Source organism: Neovison vison, chromosome 1, assembly GCF_020171115.1.
Source record: "Neovison vison isolate M4711 chromosome 1, ASM_NN_V1, whole genome shotgun sequence".
NCBI classification, from domain to species: domain Eukaryota; kingdom Metazoa; phylum Chordata; class Mammalia; order Carnivora; family Mustelidae; genus Neogale; species Neogale vison.
In genome coordinates, this window is record NC_058091.1 from 251,357,218 (window position 1) to 251,375,782 (window position 18,565).

An 18,565-nucleotide genomic window follows, 5' to 3' on the forward strand; every position below is an offset into this window, starting at 1 on the left:
CTCAGGCCTCATTCCCCTCCTGCTTCCCTTGACTTGTCCCAGCTCAGAACTCCCCACCACCTCCTCCTCCCTAACCTCCTGCTCACTCAATTTCACATCCAAAAAAGAGAAGTCCAATGAGCATGCTCTCTCTTCCTCAAATTCCTGCTTCCTCAGGAATTTGAGGAAGGGTAAGAAGACCAGAAGGAGTAGGCTCCTGGACCTGTAAGCAGGGAACCCTCTTTTCTCCCCCTGAAAATAGAGAAAACGGGGCATGGGACATATGAGGACTCTGTACTATCTTTGTAATTTCTCTGTAAATTTAAAACTGTTCTAAAATTAAAAGTTTATTTAAAAATATAGATGGCAAAGAGGTGAGAGTGGGGTGGCTGGAGAGAGTTTGTAGGTGGCTGAGGGGAAGCAAGAATTTGAGGAAGGGAGAGCATGCTCATTGGACTTCTCTTTTTTGGATGTGAAATTGAGTGAGCAGGAGGCTAGGGAGGAGGAGGTGGTGGGGAGTTCTGAGCTGGGACACGTCAAGGGAAGCAGGAGGGGAATGAGGCCTGAGATCCCTCTACCTACCCCTACCAGTCACCCCTTGGCCCTCCTGTGGTCTCCTCCTGCCCCAGAATCCCACTGACTCTGCCCAGGACTTGCTTCAAGCGGGGGCTGTGGAGAAACTGTCAGGGCTAAGGGTCCATGGGCATAGTGGGTGCAGAGCTCCCCAGGTAGGTGTCTGTGAAATACAGGGTACGTGAAGAGGTTATTCCTACTCTAAGCACTGGGACTCACTTCTGATCAACCTACACTGATCTCTTTCTCTTCTTGGTGTAATTGATTACCCAGCTCGGAACTCAGAGGCCCAGCTGGGGATCACCTCCTCCTCCTCCATCTCCCAGACTGGACCAAGTAAGCTTGCTTGGTTCTGTCACCTTCCCCCAGAAGATGGGGGTGGGAGGCTTTGTAGGAGGTGGAAAGGCTTCACAGAGCTAGGGAGGGTTTCAGGGTCCCACCTCAGCAAGGGGTGGAGATGTGTCCAGAAGGCAGTGGTGCTCACTCCCTAATAGGGAACTTCTATACTCGGAGCTTTGGGAAATAAAGGTGCGGGAGGCTGGTCCTGTGGTGTCATTGGAGGAACCCTGCCTGGGAGTCTGGGGTTAGATGCTGCTTCTGGAACTGTACTTGGGATTCCTCTGAGAGGCCTGAGGCTTGGGAGAGAAGGCAAAGGAATTCCTAGGCTGGTCCCATCTGAGACAGCCCTGGGGGCAGCTAGTAAGGGAGGGGTGCCCAGAAGAGGGGTGGGGCAGGGATGGAGAAGAAGTTGGGAATGCTGGAGTACTGATCTAGGTTGGGGCTGGGCATGATCAAGGAGGCAGGGATGGAGGGGTGTGGTTGGAAACTGGAAACCCCAGGGGAATCAGTAGGCTGGACTGAGGAGGGTGCTGCTAGAGAAGGCGTATGGTGCGCCCTGTGCATGGGGTTGAGAGTAGCCTAGGAAAGAAATGGGCTGGATGTGGCCTGGAGATACAGATGACAGTGGATAGTCATGGGGATGGTCTAGGGGTGGACCTTTTAGAAGTGGTGGGTATGGGCTGCAGATGGGCCATAGTGGCTGTTCCAGTTGGGTTGGGGTTGGGGGTTGGGACACAAATGGATTTAACCTGGTTTGGGTGGATGAGGCTGGGATGGGGAGAAACTTAAGCAAGGAGTGGGGCTGGGCCCAATTGGAATGAAGTGGATTTGGGACTGGGATCAGCAGCTGGAAAGGAAGAGGGGTGACGCTGGGCCTGGGTAGTGGCTGCAGACAGGAATCATGGTGAGGTGGGGTCGCCGCGGGGTATGGGGCTGGGGAAGAGGGTGAGCGCCCACGTCGGGAACACGGTAGGCGAGGGTTTGGGACGTGGGTGAGACGCGCCAGGGGAGCGGAAGGGCAGATCCGCTGCGGGGCGCGGCGCGCAGGGGCGGTGGGTGAGGGGCGTGGGGGCGCCCCGGGGCAGGCCGGGAAGGGGGGGCGGCCCTCCCCCTGGGCCGGGCCAGGGCGGCGCTAGGACCGAGCGCGCGGAGGGAGCGAGCCGGGCGGAGCCTGCGCCCCCCGCCCCCCGCCGGCCGGCTCCCCTCCCCCGGCCGCTGGCTCGCTCCGCTCGCAACGCTGCAGAGGCTTCGAGGCGGCGGCGGCGGCGACTCCTTCTTTCCTTCCCTCCTCCACTGGACGTCCGTCCGTCTGTGCGTCTGTCCGTTCGGCCTCGGTCCGGCCAGCAGCATGGCCGGCGTCAGCTTCAGCGGCCACCGCCTGGAGCTGCTGGCGGCGTACGAGGAGGTGATTCGGGAGGAGAGCGCGGCCGACTGGTGAGCCCCCCGCCCCCGCCCCCCGGCCCCTTTGTCCCCGCGCCGCCGCCGCCGCGCCTTTGTTTCCACCCGGCTCCGCCGCCCTGCAGCCAAGGAGGGAGGGGGAGACCCCGAAATGGTGCAGCGGCCCGGGAGGGCCAGGGAGGGGCTGCCTTTGTGCGCGCCGGGGGAGGGGCCGGGCCGGGCCAGGCGGGGCACTGCCGGGCCCCGAGCGCCCACAGGCGGTCCCAGTTGCGCGGTGGGAGCGGTGGCCGGACGCCTGCCGGAGAGATGCATGTTCCAGATGTGTGGCCCGGGGCCGCATGACCCTGCGGGAGCCCATCCCCCGCCCTCTGCCCTCCCGCCCTGGGCCCGGGGGACAGGTGTGCACGGGGCGGCCAAGGGCACCTTCGCCACCTTTGAGCGGGCGAGGACCGGGCGGGGACGAGGCGGGGACCAAGCCAGCGGAGCCAGCGCAGCCTGCCTGGCCCAGCCCGGCCCGGCCACAGCACAAAGGAAAGCTAGGGCGGGGGAGGAGCCGAGCGGGCTGGGGGCCGGGGCGCCCCGCCCACCGGGGGGCCTCTCCGAGTTGGGGTGTGATGGAAAGACGTTCATTTCCACATAGCAACCACCAAGCGACTCCTGTTCCCCTCAGGGGTCGCGGAGGAGGCAGAGATGAGTCCTCCTCTCCCCGACCCCGAAGGGGATTGCGGGGACTAGACAGCAGGGCTGAAAGATGCCACAGGGACTGAACTGCCTGGCTGGGTGGCCAGCTGGGGTCCCTGAAGGAGAGCTCTCAGGCACACAAGTGTGGAGGGAGCTCCGAAAGAGGCATGAGAGAGTGAGTAGATCCAGTGAGCCCCTAAGCCTCGTGGCCCAGTGGCCAGAGGCTCTCAGCAACCTGGTGGGGGAAAAGCTGAGCTACCCTCTCCCCCTTCCCCAGAGCTGTGGGAGCGATTGGACCACCTGCTCTTGGGCTGGAGTTCCTAGGGTGGGGGGGTGGAAGCAAAGGGGTCCCACACTGCCCCATTCAGGAACCCTCTTCTCCCCAAATACTCTGTCCTGGGACAGGTGCCCGTTCTGTTCTCTAGGACTGATCTTCTCTTGGGAGGCGGGAAACTGAGGCACAGAGTGAGGATAAGTCTGAGGGACCTCACTGGGGCTGGCTTCACCCTTATCCCAGGAGGGCAGTTAGGTAGGGACACTGACCTGGGGGCTGGAGGCGGGGCAAGATGGCCAGGCGTCCATGCCAAGGTACTGCAGCACTGGCGGACAGCCAGGCCTGGAGGGATGGACGCGGGAGACAAGCTCTCATGTCCTGCGGGTCAGTCACAGGAGAGGCCAGCACAGGCTAAGCCGGCAGGCGGCCCACCCATTGTCCCAGCCCTGCCCCAAGGGGGCTGAGATCATGGGAGGAGTTCAGGGCAAGTGGCCAGCTTGGCCTGGTGGAGGAGCTAGGCTTGGGGTAGGGGCCTTGCCTGCAGAGAGGCACAGCTTGCCTTAACACCCCTCTCTCGCCCTCTGGTCTGGTGGTTACTGTCTACCATCACCCCATTTCCCTCTAACCTCTGGCAGCCCAGTGCAGGGACACACAGCCACTGTTGGGCCATCTCCTGCTTAGCTGGAGCCTGGGCTCCTACCTCCTAGCAGCATCCATGTGGCCAAAGCAAGTTATTCATCACTGGCATGCGTCACCCCCCATCTGGGTTGTGTGTGGGACACACACACACACACACACACACACATTTGGTCAATCCCGAGGACCTGGATAGCATTTTGTGAAAAGGGTGTGAGTGTCCCATCCTGCAGAGTGGGGCATGAGTGCTCCCAGTGCCCAGTACAGAGCCAGGGGTACAGTGGAGTCTTAAGACGCAGGGGCAGACCCTGTACTCAGAGACCAGAGGAGAGCATCTTGGGTAGAGTTGCTATCTTGGTCAGGGGCATGGGCACTGCCCTCCTGTACCTTGCCTCCTAGGGGGAGCTCACTTCTAGGTGGCAGAGGCTTTGAAATGGACTGTTGCTCCAACTACTCACTGTGTTGACCACACACAAGGGTCTGCTCCTCTCTGGTCCTCTTGAAAAGAGAAAGCAGGGATGGGACTGCCCTATCTGGGACCCCCAGGGCCCTTCCAACTCCAACATGCTGAGAGTAGGATTGTCCTGAGGGGTTCACCTGCCTTTGGTCCCCCCACCTCAGCTGAATGCAGGATCTCCCTGAATGCAGTGGCTACATTCCAGCCCCACCTCACCCTCGCCCAGTGTCCCTGGCCTGCGCAGTTTCTTCTGCGAGTTGGTGTCAATATCGTGGATATTTACAGGGGCTGTCTTGTGCTGGCCCCGGGACCCAGTGAGTGAGAGGTGTCAACTGTCTGAATCAGCTATCTCTGCTTCACACAGCTTACAGTTAGAGGCATTGTCTGTCTCGAGGGGTTGAAGCTGAAGAGACATGTAGATTCCTGGGCCCCCCCATCCTGATACCTTGTGGTTTCACCAGTTCCCACTCATTCAGGCCTGGGCTGCCTCTGATGTGTTTGGAAGCTCAGATCTAATGAGATCTGCGATGGGCTCAGAGGCTTCTTGCCATCCGTGCTGGGGTATGGTGGGTGTTCTAGGGAGGGGCAGCTTAGGGCAGGACCTCCTTGGGAGCTGGTATTGGGTGCCTGAAGGATTTCAGAGGGGGGTGGGGGGGCGCCCTGAGGTAGAGAAGTAGGTCTGGCCCTTCTCTGGAGGGAACCACATAGCCAGAGGCTCTCTGGTGGGAAACTTGTCCACTTGTGTTTGTGATTAGGGAACCATGCAGCAATCCCAAGTGTTTAGTATGGATCTGGAGGTCTGGTTGGAAAGGTGGGCAGGGGCAGAGGTCAGGATTTGAAGGTCTGCTAAAGGCTTTGAACTTAGGTATTGTTTCTGCCAAGCAAGGACTGTAGCAGTTAGCAGAAAAAGTTGGCCAGGGGTGGGTAGGCAAGGGTTGAGCTTGCAAGGGGTCCTTGGCAGGGCTGGTGTTTCTGGCCCTCAGAGAGGCTGACAAGTTGTCCCACGGGGGTGTGCTACCTAGAGCAGTGTCTGGCAACCAGGGTCTTTGAGTTCTGCCTCTGTTTCTGGTCTGTGGAATGGAGAGGGGCAGACCCCTGCTTCTCTGAGGGCCCTTTGTTCCCAGTGGTGGTTAGGGTAGCCAGACAGGTGGTGGGACAGCTGTGCTGGGAGGCAGCTGCCAGGGTTGGGGCCCAGGCAACAGTTGGACCAGGAGCTTCCCAGCCCCACAGCCCACCTGTGTCCCTTTCCGGAGGGAGGGCTCCCGGAGAAGGGGGGTGGGGTGGGGGCTGGGGATCATTTGGCCCTGACAATGACTTGTGCTGACCTCATATGAAACTGAGCCAGGCCCTCCTTTCCTTTCCTCCTCCCTCTCTCCTCCCTCCTCCTCCTTCTCCACCCCCTTCCCTCCTCCCTCTTCCCGCTTTCCCTTCCTCCCCCTTCTCTCCCTCCCTCTTTCATTTTTCTCTTCATCCCTTCACTTCATTCCTTTCTCTTCTCTTTCTTCGTCCCCCTATCCCAGGTTCTCCCTCCCATTCTCTTCTCCATCGCCCTATCTCTCCTTCTAACCCCCACCCTCCTCTGCCTGTTGGAAGTAGAAAAGGAAAGCATGTGGAAGGGACTAGATACCTCCTGAGCCTCCAGGACAAGGCCCCTCACCCTTGCTCCACTGGGTTCCCAGGAGGAGACGTCTCTGCCTTCCCTTCCATGAAGTGGGTGCTATGCCAGTGCCGCTGGGGGGTGGCGGGGAGCCAGGGCAGAAAAAGCTAGGGAGGAAGAGGAAGGAGGAAGGCTCCTAGGGTCAGCTTTCTGGTGAAACTAAGGCAGAAGGAAAAGCCAGCACTCCCAGGAGGCCAAGGCCTCCTCAGCTCTGGCAGAGGCCTGGGGCTGGGAGGCCAGGAGAACATTCCCACCGGGGGTCTGAGGCTGGGCAAGAGTGAGGAGAGCAGTGACCTCATCCCCATTTCTGAGAGGCAGAGGTTGAGGCCAAGGGCATGTCCCCAGGGTCCTTTGTGTTCAGGACAATGTGTCTAGGGTGGGCCCGTCATTTGCCAATTGCCAGGTTGTCATGGTTACCAAGGGATGCCCAGCAAAGAGAGCACCAGGTTCTCCTCCCCCTTCCTTGCCTTGGGGGGAGGGGTCGTGGGTACTGAGAACACGCCAGGTAGGTTCCCTGCGCTGGCCAATGGGGGCTGAGGATCCTGGTAGCCAGGGAACGGTAACCAAGGAACCGTCGCCTTGGAGTCTCCATCTCACACCCGCTCACTGGGTTGTAGGCTGCCAGGGCCCGAGCTCTGAGAATGGGACACATGGGCTCCCTCAAAGCCAGCAACCAGACAGTGATTTCTGCCCCCTTGCCTATTCCCCACCTGACTCTCGCCTCCCTCTACAAAGACCCAGGCTGCCCCCTGCCACGGGGCTTCAGCCAGAACTGGGGCCTAGCCCTGCTATCATGATGACATGGCAGCGCTAGACCAGAACCCCTCTCCTGTCCTGCCTCCTCTCCGGAGCCATCCCCGCCCAAATTGGCGGCCTGGGCCCTGTCAGTACTCTGAGCCATCCCTCCCTCTCCCCAGGGCCCTGTACACATATGAGGATGGCTCAGATGACCTCAAGCTCGCAGCATCAGGAGGTAAGAATTCCAGCCATTCCTCTGCCTTCCTCTCCGCCCCCTCCTCCGGTTGTTTTCTTTCCCACCCTCCTGGCTCTGGGCCAGCTCCCTGCCTGCAGCCAGCAGACCTACACTTGTCTGCCTGTGTCCTTCCTCCAGCCACCCCAAAGATCCCCAGGGTAGGGAGGGAGGGAGCCTTGCTTGCTCTTTGATTATGAGAAGACTGAGCTTCAGAAACGAGAGTGACTTGCCCAAAGTCACACAGCTAGGAGGGAAGGGGCCTGGCAAGGATGGCCCAGATCACATCCACTTTCTCCAGAGCCCAAGAGTTTTATTTTACCTCACTGGGCATAGCACTGTGTGAGAGGTGATGATGTGCAAAAAGTGAGACATGGGGTGTGTGAAGAACAAACACTTCCTTGGTCCTAAATAGGGCCCTGGGGGATTCAGACAAAGCTTGCTACTGCCTGTTGTCCCTGTCTCACAGCAGCACAGAGCTGTGGGACCTCCAGATCTCTGGGTGTGCTTGCAGAGCCCATGAGAGGAGTCTTTCCTTTGGGTTCTAGGCCCTTTGCAGGGCAAGGGTTCAGGAGATGGGGAGTCTGGCTTGATACCCTCCTTATTCCCCCAGATGGGGGTCTGCAGGAGCTTTCCGGCCACTTTGAGAACCAGAAGGTGATGTACGGCTTCTGCAGCGTCAAGGATTCCCAGGCTGCTCTGCCCAAATACGTGCTCATCAACTGGGTATGCAGCCGTGGGCTGGGGAGGGGAGGGAAGGCCCCAGGACACTTGCCCCTCTCCCCACTTCACCTACTGACGCCACCAGAGAGAGCCCCACTAGTCCCTGGGGAAGAGAACCCAGGGTCTCAGGCTGGTGCCCCCTTTTGTTTTTTTCCCAACCCCCTCTTTGTTGGGTACTTTGCAGGTTGGTGAAGATGTGCCTGATGCCCGAAAATGCGCTTGTGCCAGCCATGTGGCTAAGGTGGCTGAGTTCTTCCAGGTGCGAGTGGGGCTAGGACTTGTGGGGGCGGGGCCAGACCCCCAGGGCAGCGTCTCTCTGCTGGTGGGGGGTCACGGGATAGAGCCATGCTACCTGAATACACCTTCCTGCTGCAGGGTGTCGATGTGATTGTGAATGCCAGCAGTGTGGAAGACATAGATGCGGGTGCCATCGGGCAGCGGCTCTCCAACGGGCTGGCGCGGCTCTCCAGCCCTGTGCTGCACCGGCTGCGGCTGCGTGAGGATGAGAACGCCGAGCCGGTGGTCAGTGTGTGCCTGGGGCAGGCCAGCCCTACCAGGGCTTCCCCCGCCTCCTCTGTGCCTGTTCACCTTCACCCTTTTGTGAAGGGGAGCTCCCAGAGCACTCAGCCCGTTTTCCTCACTCATGCCAAGCTGTTTGACTCTGCAGGGCACCACCTATCAGAAAACTGATGCAGCTGTGGAAATGAAGCGGATTAACCGTGAGCAGTTCTGGGAGCAGGCCAAGGTGTGGACCCCGGCCCCAGCTTTCAGGCTGAGCTGCCCCTCCCTGATCCCACCCCAAGGCACAGATCTGGTCTCTGTCCCCAAGTCCCTTGCTCATGTGTCCCACCTTGTGCGCTACCCCAGCTGAAAGAGGGAGTCGTTTTGGCTTAGCCCATAAGGCGTAGTTCCCAGAACCTTCCGTTCCTAGGTCAGGGTGGGTTGGAGGGGTGGGGGCGGGCCCCAGCTCAGGGCCTGCACTGCCTTGGCATGGGGGGTTGCAGAAGGAGGAAGAGCTGAGGAAGGAGGAGGAGCGGAAGAAGGCCCTGGATGAGAGACTCAGGTTTGAGCAAGAGCGGATGGAGCAGGAACGGCAGGAGCAGGAGGAGCGGGAACGGCGCTACCGAGAGCGGGAACAGCAGATCGAGGAGCACAGGTTGGCCCTGCCCCACCTTACGCCACCTGTGCCAGGCCTCGTGCGGACCCACCCTAAGGTGTGCATGCCGGCTTATCATTCCAGGAGGAAACAGCAGACTTTAGAAGCCGAGGAGGCCAAGCGGCGGTTGAAGGAGCAGTCGATCTTTGTAAGTTTCTGGCCAGGGCTCCCCATCTTCTGGTGAAAAGTGAGAACGGTCCCTGTGTGCCTGGGCCTTGGCAGGAGGTCTGGGAGGCATGGTTATCAGTGGCTTGGGGACAGTTCTGGGTGTTCGGAGTACCTCTGCATGGGCACAGAGTGTCCCAGAGTATCAGGCCAGTCACCTGACCATGGAGGTCTCTAGTCCCTGGCTGTGGAAAGAGACCTCCTTGAAGAAGCTTATTCTGTAGACTGATAGAGAAAATCTACCCTGACCCAGACCCTCACTGACCAGCCCCACCCCCTTTGGAGCCTAAGAGGCTTGGGATGAAGTAGACACACTTACTGCACTTGGGGGGCTGGAGGCCCGAGTCCCACTGCAGTTGTGCTGCAGAGCCCCATGACTGAGTTCGGGCCAGCCTTGGGAGCATCTGTGCACACGTGGGTGCCGTTCGAAGGGTACTGTCTGGCCTCCACACCTTGGCATGGCCCAAAAGTCACACTGGAGTTGAGTCTTCATGCTTTGAATGGAATTTTGTATTTCGGAGCTGAGGTCATTCAGGTGGGAGCATGGTAGAGTTCCGACTGGGAGGCGGCCAATTATCTGGCTGGGGCTGCGCTGGCCAGTTGTGCCATGAGGAACCAGACAGGAGACTGGGAGGGCGGAGGCCAGAGAGCCCTGCAGCCCCTGGCTGGAAGTGGCTGTCACAGTTCACTACAGTCACACCAGCCCTGGTGGTGGGGACGGTGAGTGGATAGTGAGCTCCAACTTTAAGCGTTCATTAGGTGGGCAAGACTTTTCATAAAAGTAACCGATAAAGCAAGTTTATTTTAAATCATGCCAAAATGTCCGTAAAATGTGACGCCTGGGTGGCTCAGTTGGTTAAGCAGCTGCCTTCGGCTCAGGTCATGATCCCAGCGTCCTGGGATCGAGTCCCACATCGGGCTCCTTGCTCAGCGGGGAGCCTGCTTCTCCCTCTGCCTCTGCCTGCCATTCTGTCTGCCTGTGCTCGCTCTCTCCCTCTCTCTCTCTGATAAATAAATAAAATCTTTAAAAAAAAAAAAATTAAAAAAAAAAAAAGTGCCATCTTGACTATTTTTAAGTGTACGGTTCAGTGGCATTAAGATTCCCAACAAATTCACTTTGTACAACCGTCATCACTGTTTATTTCCAGATTTTTTTTTTCAATCTTCGCATATTGAAACTCTGTCCACATTAAACACTCCATCCTCATTCTCTCCTCCCCCAGGCCCCTGGCAGCTGCCTTTCTGCTTTCTGTGAATTTGATTACTCTTAAGTACCTCATTTGAATGGAATCGTGATATTTTTTTTCCTTTGTAACCAGGTTATTTCACTTAGTACAGTGTTTTTAAGGTTCATCCACATGACAGAATGTCCTCCTTTTTTTTTAAAAAAAGATTTTTTTCATTTGAGAGAGAGAGAGTGCACACAAGCAGGGGAAGCAGCAGACAGAGGGAGAAGCAGGCTCTCCACTGAGCAGGGATCCTGATGTGGGACTCAATCCCAGGACCCCAGGATCATGACCCGAACTGAAGGCAGAGCTTAACCAACTGAGCCACCCAGGCGCCTCAGAATGTTTTCCTTTTTAAGGCTAATAATATTCTATTATATGTATGCCCACATTTTGTTTATCCATTCAAAGTGAGGTCACTTTGAAAAAGCTTATTTTGACAGAAAATTTCACACACACGCACACAAAGCCTGATAGACTAGTATGGTGACTCCCTGAAGTGATCACTTTTCAGCAGTTGTCAGAGTTTCAGGCAAAGTCTTAAAGTCTCGTGCCATTATTAGTCTCATCCAGCCCTTCAAGTGTGGCTCATATGACAGTGACAATGGATGTTCTAGCAGGTCAGTGTGGTACCCTACAACTTCAGGCCCTCTTAAGAAGGTCCCATGTGAGAACTTTGGAATTTAGAACCATAAAATGCTTTCCTGTTGCTTAAGCTGTTGTTCTGCTTTCTTTTCTCTGTGAAGAATTGCCTGCCTTGTCTGAGTTCCCATTTTGCCTGGGCTGCCAGGGAGCTCTCATGTATCTGGAAATGCTAGGGCACTGCAGAGCTTTTGACCCTCTGATTAGTGTACTGATCTCACTTTCCACCCTGTAGCCCTAATTTGTTTCAATGTTTTGCTCTTTGTTGGTAGTTCAGGTTTTGTGGTGAGCTTGCCTCCAGTCCTTTTTCTGAATGAGGCAGAGGAATCTGGTGAGGTCCCCCAGGCAGGGCTGGAATACCAGCAGAGGCTGGTGGGATATAATTTATGGGAAGGCAAGGGGCCTGACTGGAGCCCAGTGGGCTGAGGAGCAAGGGAAATTTGATTGGAAGGAGAGAGCTAGGTAGGAGGAGGACTTGAGATCTCGTTCTGGAAGACACAAAGCTGTAGTTGGAGGGACAACTCTTGAGGCAGGTACTTGGAAGGGTCATTGTCTTAAATTATCCTGAGAGAAAAGCTTAAGTTTTAGGTTATGGGCGCAAAACAAAGAAGCCCTGCGACTCCCCCACCCTACCTGCAGCTTCTTCCCACTTGGCCTCAGCCCCTCGTGCCCCATTTGCCACACTCGCGGCAGGAGCAGCACTGATCCAGAAGCTTGGCTGTCGTGAGTTCGGTTGAGCAAGCACATTCCACTAACATGTGCCACCACATGCCTCTGGCCACGGAGACACAGATCTAACTGCTCGGTCCTTGTCACACACGGAGGATGGGGCAAGGATCCCAGAAAAAGGAAGTTAGGATACAGTGTACTCTGCAGTGTGTGCCTGGACCACCTCGTGGAGACCCAGAAATGACCCAGATAGGCTAGGGACCTCTTCCCCAGGAGGCAGTGTTCACGCTGAGGCTGGAAGCGGGAAGAGCTGGACCTGGCGTGGGAGATGGGAATTTGGGGCAGGAGAGCTTGAGCTCCTGTGCGAAGGCGTGGAGGGGGGAAATGGTGTCCCTGTTCCAGGAACTGAGACCACATCATGCTACAGGGTGTGTGGGTGAGTCAGGGCAGGAGGCGGGTGTTAGAGAGGTGACCGGCTAGATCAGACAAGGGGAAAGGGGACATAAGACAAACAAGGGGCCCCATCTACATTTACTGTGGGGGTAGCAGCCTCAAAACTGCAGTGTAGTTAGCTGGTACAGTGCAATAGGGAATGATGGGGACTGCAGTGAGCGGGACAGCGTGTGCCTGGGGTCAGGGTTCCTGCAGCACAGCTCTGGCCAGTGTTGCTTTGGGGTGTGTCCATTGTGGCCAGGACTTCTGGCATTAGAAGAGAAATTAGAGATCCTGATTTTGTTATGAAACTCCTGAGTTTTAAATGGTAGCAACTAATATGTTTTTAAAATACCATACTGGCAAAACAAAAGCTGTCTGTGGGCCGTACTGAGCAAGTACTCACTATACTGGTGATGTTGAGCTAGAAAAGATCCTGGTCTGATGTGGATTTTGGAAAGATCTTGTACGAGAGGAGAGCGAGGGACAGGTGACTAGTGAGAAGCCCTTGGTCATGATGCCAGGATCAGGGCAGCAGTGATGGGGGTGTGGTTGACTGGGTGCTGGAGTAGGAGGCCCAAGAGCACTTGGGTACAAAGCAGGGAGCGCTCCTGAATGGTCCTGGATGCCTGGTCGGATCTGGGGGTGAAGGAGCAGGAGGAGTTGAGCCAGGTACCCAGGGGCCTGTCTGAGCTGGAGATGAGGTGGCCCGGGGCCTTGCAGGTGGAGAGAAGAAGCTATGTGACCCGCTAGTGCAGGGAGCCAGAGGTGCCACCACAAAGCCCCTTCCTGCCAGGTTGTGGAGAAAACATGGGGCCTGTAAGGCAGCCAACAGCTCAGGGGGAGTGGGGTGCCCAGGACACTGTCCATTTGGTTTCCAGGGTGACCAGCGGGATGAGGAGGAAGAAACCCAGATGAAGAAGTCTGAATCGGAGGTAGAGGTGAGAGCTGGGAAGAGGGCGAGTGAGGTGGGCGGGGCTCGCCTCCTCTGGGCCTGCCCTCACCCTTCCTCCATGCCCCTAGGAGGCAGCGGCCATTATTGCCCAGCGGCCTGACAACCCGCGGGAATTCTTCAAGCAGCAGGAACGAGTTGCATCGGCCTCTGCAGGCAGCTGCGATGCACCCTCACCCTTCAACCACCGGCCAGGTAGTCCCAGGTCCCACCCCCACCTGACCCCAACTTCTCAGGTTTGGGGCCTGAGCCTCTCTGCGACTCTTTCTTGGAAGGGAAGCCTTGCCCAAGGACCCCTTGGAGAAGGCAAGGCCATTCACTGAGTGTGCTTTCACCCACCGGTTCCACGGTGGCAGGACCGAGAGGGGCTCAGGCCGGGGTCGGTGTTGGCCTCGGCTGAGCAGTGGGCAGTGCTGGAGGTCGTCTGGGCAGTTCTGGCATGGGCTGAGGCACCCCCCTGGCTGCAGGGAGCTGCCCCACTGGGGTTGAACTAGGTCTTGCCTAAAGGGCTGCGGGTGCATGTGGGGCAGGCTCTGACCCTAGGCCTGAGTTTAAGCAGCCTGGAACCAGCGCCCAGCGCAGCTTCCACCTCCCTCCACAAAGCACCCTTCCGCTCCATCCGCTGCTCTGCGTGTTTGCCCCTGCTGTGTGCTTGGCCCTGTGCTGGGGTTCCAGGGGTGGGGCCCTCTGTCCCGTGATGCTTAGAGGCTGGCTTGGTGTGGCAGGCTCATTGCTGTGTGTGCCTGGCGCTGGGGGGAGTCATCTGATGGCTTGAGGCTGTGGCCTAGTGTGGCTGATTGTGTGCCCTAGCTGAAGGCACTTTGGACTTCTAGGGCCAGCTCTGGGGGCGGGTGAGGCCTTGGGGCGGGGGTGGGGGAGACTGACCCTCTCTTGTCCTCTGTCTCTCTCTGTCTGTCTCTCTTGGCAGGTCGTCCGTACTGCCCTTTCATAAAGGCATCGGACAGTGGGCCTTCCTCCTCCTCCTCTTCCTCCTCCTCCCCTCCACGGACTCCCTTTCCCTATATCACCTGTCACCGCACCCCAAACCTCTCTTCCTCCCTCCCATGTAGGTAGCAGCCCCAGGCTTCAGTGGGAGGGGTAAGGAGGGCCCCGCTTCCCAGCAGTGCCCCCACCCTCACTCCCCTAGCCTGACCGCTGATCTCTGGTGTTTGTCCCCAGAGCAGGTACTACCTGCCTCTTTCCCTTGGCCCTGAAGGGGCTCTGGCCCCAAGGGGCCTGGCTTATAGGATCTGGAGCTGTGGTCTGGCCCCTGAGGGGCCTGGGGGGGCTCCCAGCCCCCACCCAGACTCCACACAGGAGGTGCTGGCCAGACCCCAAGGTGGACAGTCGTGGTCCCACCTGGCTCCCTGGCCCTCCCTGACCAGCCTGGGGCTTTGTTTCACAGGCAGCCACCTGGACAGCCACCGGAGGATGGCCCCTACCCCCATCCCCACCCGGAGCCCATCGGACTCCAGCACGGCCTCTACCCCTATTGCCGAACAGATTGAGCGGGCTCTGGATGAGGTCACATCCTCGCAGCCTCCGCCACTGCCACCGCCACCCCCTCAAGGTGAGTGAGGGGCTATACCCTAGCTGCCCTGGGGCTCCCACCAGTCCCTGGGCTGGCACCCCCATGGGGCCATGGTGACAACTCAGGGATCTGAGCCCTCCGCCGCCACCCAGAGTGTCTCGCGGTGGCTGTGGCCGGGAGGAGCCCTGGTGTTGCGGTCCAACCTGCTGTCTCTCGACCTCAGCGGTTCTCCCTGCAGCGGGGATCGGCCTTCCTCCTGGCGCTGCTGAGCAGATTGAAGACCTGAGGAGATAAAGGGGGCTGCAGGGCCCAGGGGGTGTGCTGGAAGGTGCTCTGTGTGGAGCTCTTAGTGGAAGCCTTCAATTCTGGAAGCCGGTGACTCCTCAGTGGGTGGGCTGAGTAGAGTAGGGTGGCTGCCCCAGGCCTGCGTCCTTTCCCAGGATGCTGACCACATGCCTCTCCTCCATGTGTGCTCTGACAGAGACCCAGGAGCCTGGGCCCAGCCTGGATAGTGAAGAGACCAGCCAAGACGCCAGATCAGCAGCCCCTGAGTCCTGGGCCGGCCCCACGGAGGAGCCCCCACAGGCACCGGAGCCTCCCCCGGGGCAGCGCAGCCCCATGGAGGACTTGATGTTCATGTCTCCAGAGCAGGCTGTCCTGGCTGCCCCTCTGGAACCTGCCGTGGCCAACGCCGCCGCAGCTGACGCCCCGGCCGCTGATGCCATTGAAACCGACACTGCCACTGCTGACACCACTGTTGCCCACACTGTCACCCCCGCCACGGCCAGCCTCATTGACCTATGGCCTGGCAATGGGGAAGAGGCCTCCACAGCCCAGGCTGAGCCTAGGGTGCCCACACCTCCCTTGGGTGCCGAGGTCACTCTGGCAGAGGTCCCCCTGCTAGATGAGGGAGCTGAGGAGCCACTGCCACTGGCAGGCAAAGGCTGTGCCAATCTTCTCAATTTTGATGAGCTGCCTGAGCCGCCAGCTACCTTCTGTGACCCAGAGGAGGAAATAGAAGGGGAGCCCCTAGCTTCCCCCCAGGTCCCAACTCTGCCCTCGGCTCTAGAGGAGCTGGATCAGGAGCCAGAGCTGGAGCCAGAGCCAGAGCCCCACCTGCTGACCAATGGCGAGACCACCCAGAAGGAGGGGACTCAGGTGGGGCAGGGACAGCCTGGTGGAAGGGTTGCTGGGAGGGCTTCTAGCAGGGGGTACACCCTTTCTCTGCCACCCACATTACTGGAGGAAAGCTCTATATGGTACTTCCTCCTTGGGCCTGCTTTGCTTTTTTGTCGAAGGCAGGCATATGTTTCCCTGGAAACCACTGATGGAATCACTGGTTGCTGGGGAAACGAGCTCAGGCCTGGTAGGTCAGCCCTAGTCCTCCTGGGTGGGACCCAGTGACCTGGAGCTTTCCTCCTGCAGGCCAGTGAGGGGTATTTCAGCCAATCACAGGAGGAGGAGTTCGCCCAATCGGAAGAGCTGTGCGCAAAGGCCCCGCCACCTGTGTTCTACAACAAACCTCCAGGTGAGTACTGGGGTGGGAGATGGGAGGAATTCGGGTAGGGGGGCTGGGTTCCGGTGTGAACATACGCACGTCCATGCACACAACGGTTGGCGGTGCTGGGTTCAAGTGTTTGCACACACACAGCCACGGCTCCCAGGGGTTGGGGGACATAGCCGTGGATCTGCCGGGCCTTAACTCCCCTCCCTTCCCAATATCACAGAAATCGACATCACCTGCTGGGATGCAGACCCAGTACCAGAAGAGGAGGAGGGCTTCGAGGGTGGTGATTAGCGGTGGCGCCCGCCCTCAGGCTGCCCCTGCCAAGGCCGCCCACCTGTGCTGGCCTCTGGCCAGACGGCCCGCCGCGCCTGCACTCGCAGCAGCTCCGCCTGGCACCCACTCCGGATTCCGGCCCTGGCCCGGGACTTGGCCGCTTCCTTACCCACAGGGCCTGACTTTTACAGCTTTTCTCTTTTTTTTAAAGTTGATAGGAGACTTGTACAGTTGACTGGTTTTCCTCCCGTTGGTAGTTGAGACGCTGTTGCAAATTCTACCCCATCCCCGCCCGGTCCAGATTGTAGCTCTTAGTCCTCCCTGCTCACTCAAGCTGGCCGGGGTGGAGGCCTCACCCTACCTGGGGCCTGGCGTCGGGGGAGCTCTGGTGGGAAAATGTCCCACCTCTTTTCCTAGTTTTATGTTTCTTGGAAAAATATCACTTTGTATTCTCTGTCCAGGGCTTCAGATATTTTGCACGAATTTTAAAACATGGCAATAAATGGCTCGTGGGCTCTGGCTCCCTGGGACCCCCTCCCCGCCCATCTCTTGACCCCTCCCCGCCTGGCCCAAAGGAAGTAGGCCCAGCTGGGGCCCATCAGCTTCCAGGCCCTTTCCTGCCCCCCTCCTGCTGGGCAGGTCCCAAGCTGGAGGCCCTAGGCGCGGATCAGGTCAGGGCTATCAGTGGGGCCCGGGGCTTGGACGGCCCCTCCCCAACTCCTCCCTCTTTGCTTGGGTTCCTTTTTCACGTTCAGTAACTGTTTTTTGGAAAGCACAAACTTCTGTAACGGGTCGTGCTCATGTCTGTTAATAAAGAAATCCAGATCCCTTCGGGCCTGCGGCTCCGGGCCTCCAGGGGCAGATCTTGGGTGTGCCGCCTGCCCTGACCCCAATTCCCAACTCTTCCCACCTCCAAGGTCACTGGGGCCACCCTCACCTTGATCTGATGGGCAGGAAAGGTAGAGTCTGGGGCTCCCAGGGGAACCAGCCTATGAACTTGGGTTCCGTACCCTCAGGCCAGTTTGTAGACAAAAGGTGCCCTCAGGTTCTGTCCCACCAAGGCCCAGGCACGCCTGGCTACCAGAACCTTGGGCGCAAGCTGTGGGTGTCCCCTCCGCTTGTACCAAACCAGATCACACACCTTTATTTTCCTCAAAATGTAACAAACGGGGTAAGAAATCCCTCCCTCCCCACCCCCCCGCAGTCCAAGGGAAGCATTTAAAAAGCCCCGCAAGTCAGGCCACAAGTCCGCGCGGGTGGGGCCCAGAACGCCCGGCGCCCTTCTATACGGCTGTAGTCCTCCCAAACAAGGGGATGGAGACCGGCAGACGCCAAGCTCCATGCTCCAGCGGCTCGCGGCTGCTGAGCTCGGAGTCGGTCCAGCTGGGGAAGACCCGGCGGCCACGGTCGGCTTGCAGACAGAGCGCAGGGCAGGGCGGCCCGGGCCGTGGAGCGCTGGGCAGATGCAGTGCCGATGTGTAACCCCGGTCCAGGAAGAGCGGCTTGTAGCTGGGCGGCGGCTGCTCCTGTTTCTCCGAGCTATCTCGGCGGCTCAAAAAGGGTGTGACGATCTTGCGATAGAGGCCGCGCGTGTCCGTGAGCACCTCACTGTAGGGCGGCGGCGGCTCGGCCATCAGCACCGCCTCTTCATAGCACGGTGGCTTGGACATGTCCGATTCCGCTGCAGAGTAGGAAGTGGTCCGAAGGGTGAGGCCCCCGCTCCCCCTACGGAGGCCTTGGCCAGTTGCCAACCCCAGGCCCAGCCCGCTTCCTCCAAGATACCCAGAGAGGCTGTCCAGTGGAAGCCTCACTGGTCAGCAGCGACCCCACCCACCCTTAGTGGCTCGCGTTGCACCTCCACCCACCGGCAGAGGTCTGGACTTACCTTGGCGTGGGTAGCTCCAAGGCCTCGGCGGCACCGCTAGGTGCGCCGGCGGCGGGTGCGGAAGCGCGTGGTGGTGTGCGTGCGGGTGTGCGTGTGGCTGCGCCGGCCCGTGGTGCAGCAGAGGGTGGACGTGCACGTGCTGATGCGCGTGCGCCGGCGCCTCGAGGCGGCCGCGCTGCGGAGGTGGCGGCGGCGCCAAGCCTGGGGGGCTTCCAGCCAGGCTGCCCTCGAGCTCCAGGGGTTCCAGCTCGAGGGCGCGCAGGTTCTGCTCACGTAGTCGCTCCTCCTGTCGCCGTTTGAGGCGGCGGCGCAGAAAGCTGCAGAAGCAGCAGAGTAGGACGATGAGACCCCAGATGAGCCAGAAACCGGCGAAGCACGTGAGGAACGTGTAAGTGCCCTGGGACATAACCATGGCGGCGGCGGGGCGGCGGGTCCTCGGC

The 18,565-nt window shown here is 59.0% G+C and overlaps 2 protein-coding genes across 4 annotated transcripts; one reads left to right on the forward strand and one right to left on the reverse strand.

Annotated features, from left to right (window-relative positions):
• The first annotated feature begins 2,106 nt into the window (after positions 1-2,106).
• DBN1 (drebrin 1) lies at positions 2,107-17,075 on the forward strand. Of its 3 annotated transcripts, none has more exons than XM_044228545.1 (15): positions 2,108-2,325; positions 6,912-6,967; positions 7,578-7,690; positions 7,872-7,946; positions 8,063-8,209; positions 8,355-8,432; positions 8,692-8,843; positions 8,928-8,991; positions 12,859-12,918; positions 13,001-13,124; positions 13,858-13,995; positions 14,335-14,499; positions 14,942-15,618; positions 15,886-15,988; positions 16,188-17,075. In XM_044228545.1, exons 1-15 carry the CDS (start codon positions 2,240-2,242, stop codon positions 16,256-16,258), a joined length of 2,109 nt encoding a protein of 702 aa, XP_044084480.1. In that variant the 5' UTR covers positions 2,108-2,239; the 3' UTR covers positions 16,259-17,075. The 3 variants fall into 3 exon arrangements, with proteins under 3 accessions (XP_044084487.1, XP_044084480.1, XP_044084485.1); XM_044228550.1 differs by lacking the exon at positions 2,108-2,325 and adding an exon at positions 3,126-3,145; XM_044228552.1 differs by lacking the exon at positions 13,858-13,995 and having other exon boundaries at positions 2,107-2,325.
• Positions 17,076-17,380: 305 nt separating this feature from the next.
• PRR7 (proline rich 7, synaptic) lies at positions 17,381-18,539 on the reverse strand. The gene is made up of 2 exons (XM_044228592.1): positions 18,126-18,539; positions 17,381-17,921 (listed from the first exon to the last, which is right to left on the reverse strand). Exons 1-2 carry the CDS (start codon positions 18,535-18,537, stop codon positions 17,524-17,526), a joined length of 810 nt encoding a protein of 269 aa, XP_044084527.1. The 5' UTR covers positions 18,538-18,539; the 3' UTR covers positions 17,381-17,523.
• Between the last annotated feature and the right edge of the window lie 26 nt (positions 18,540-18,565).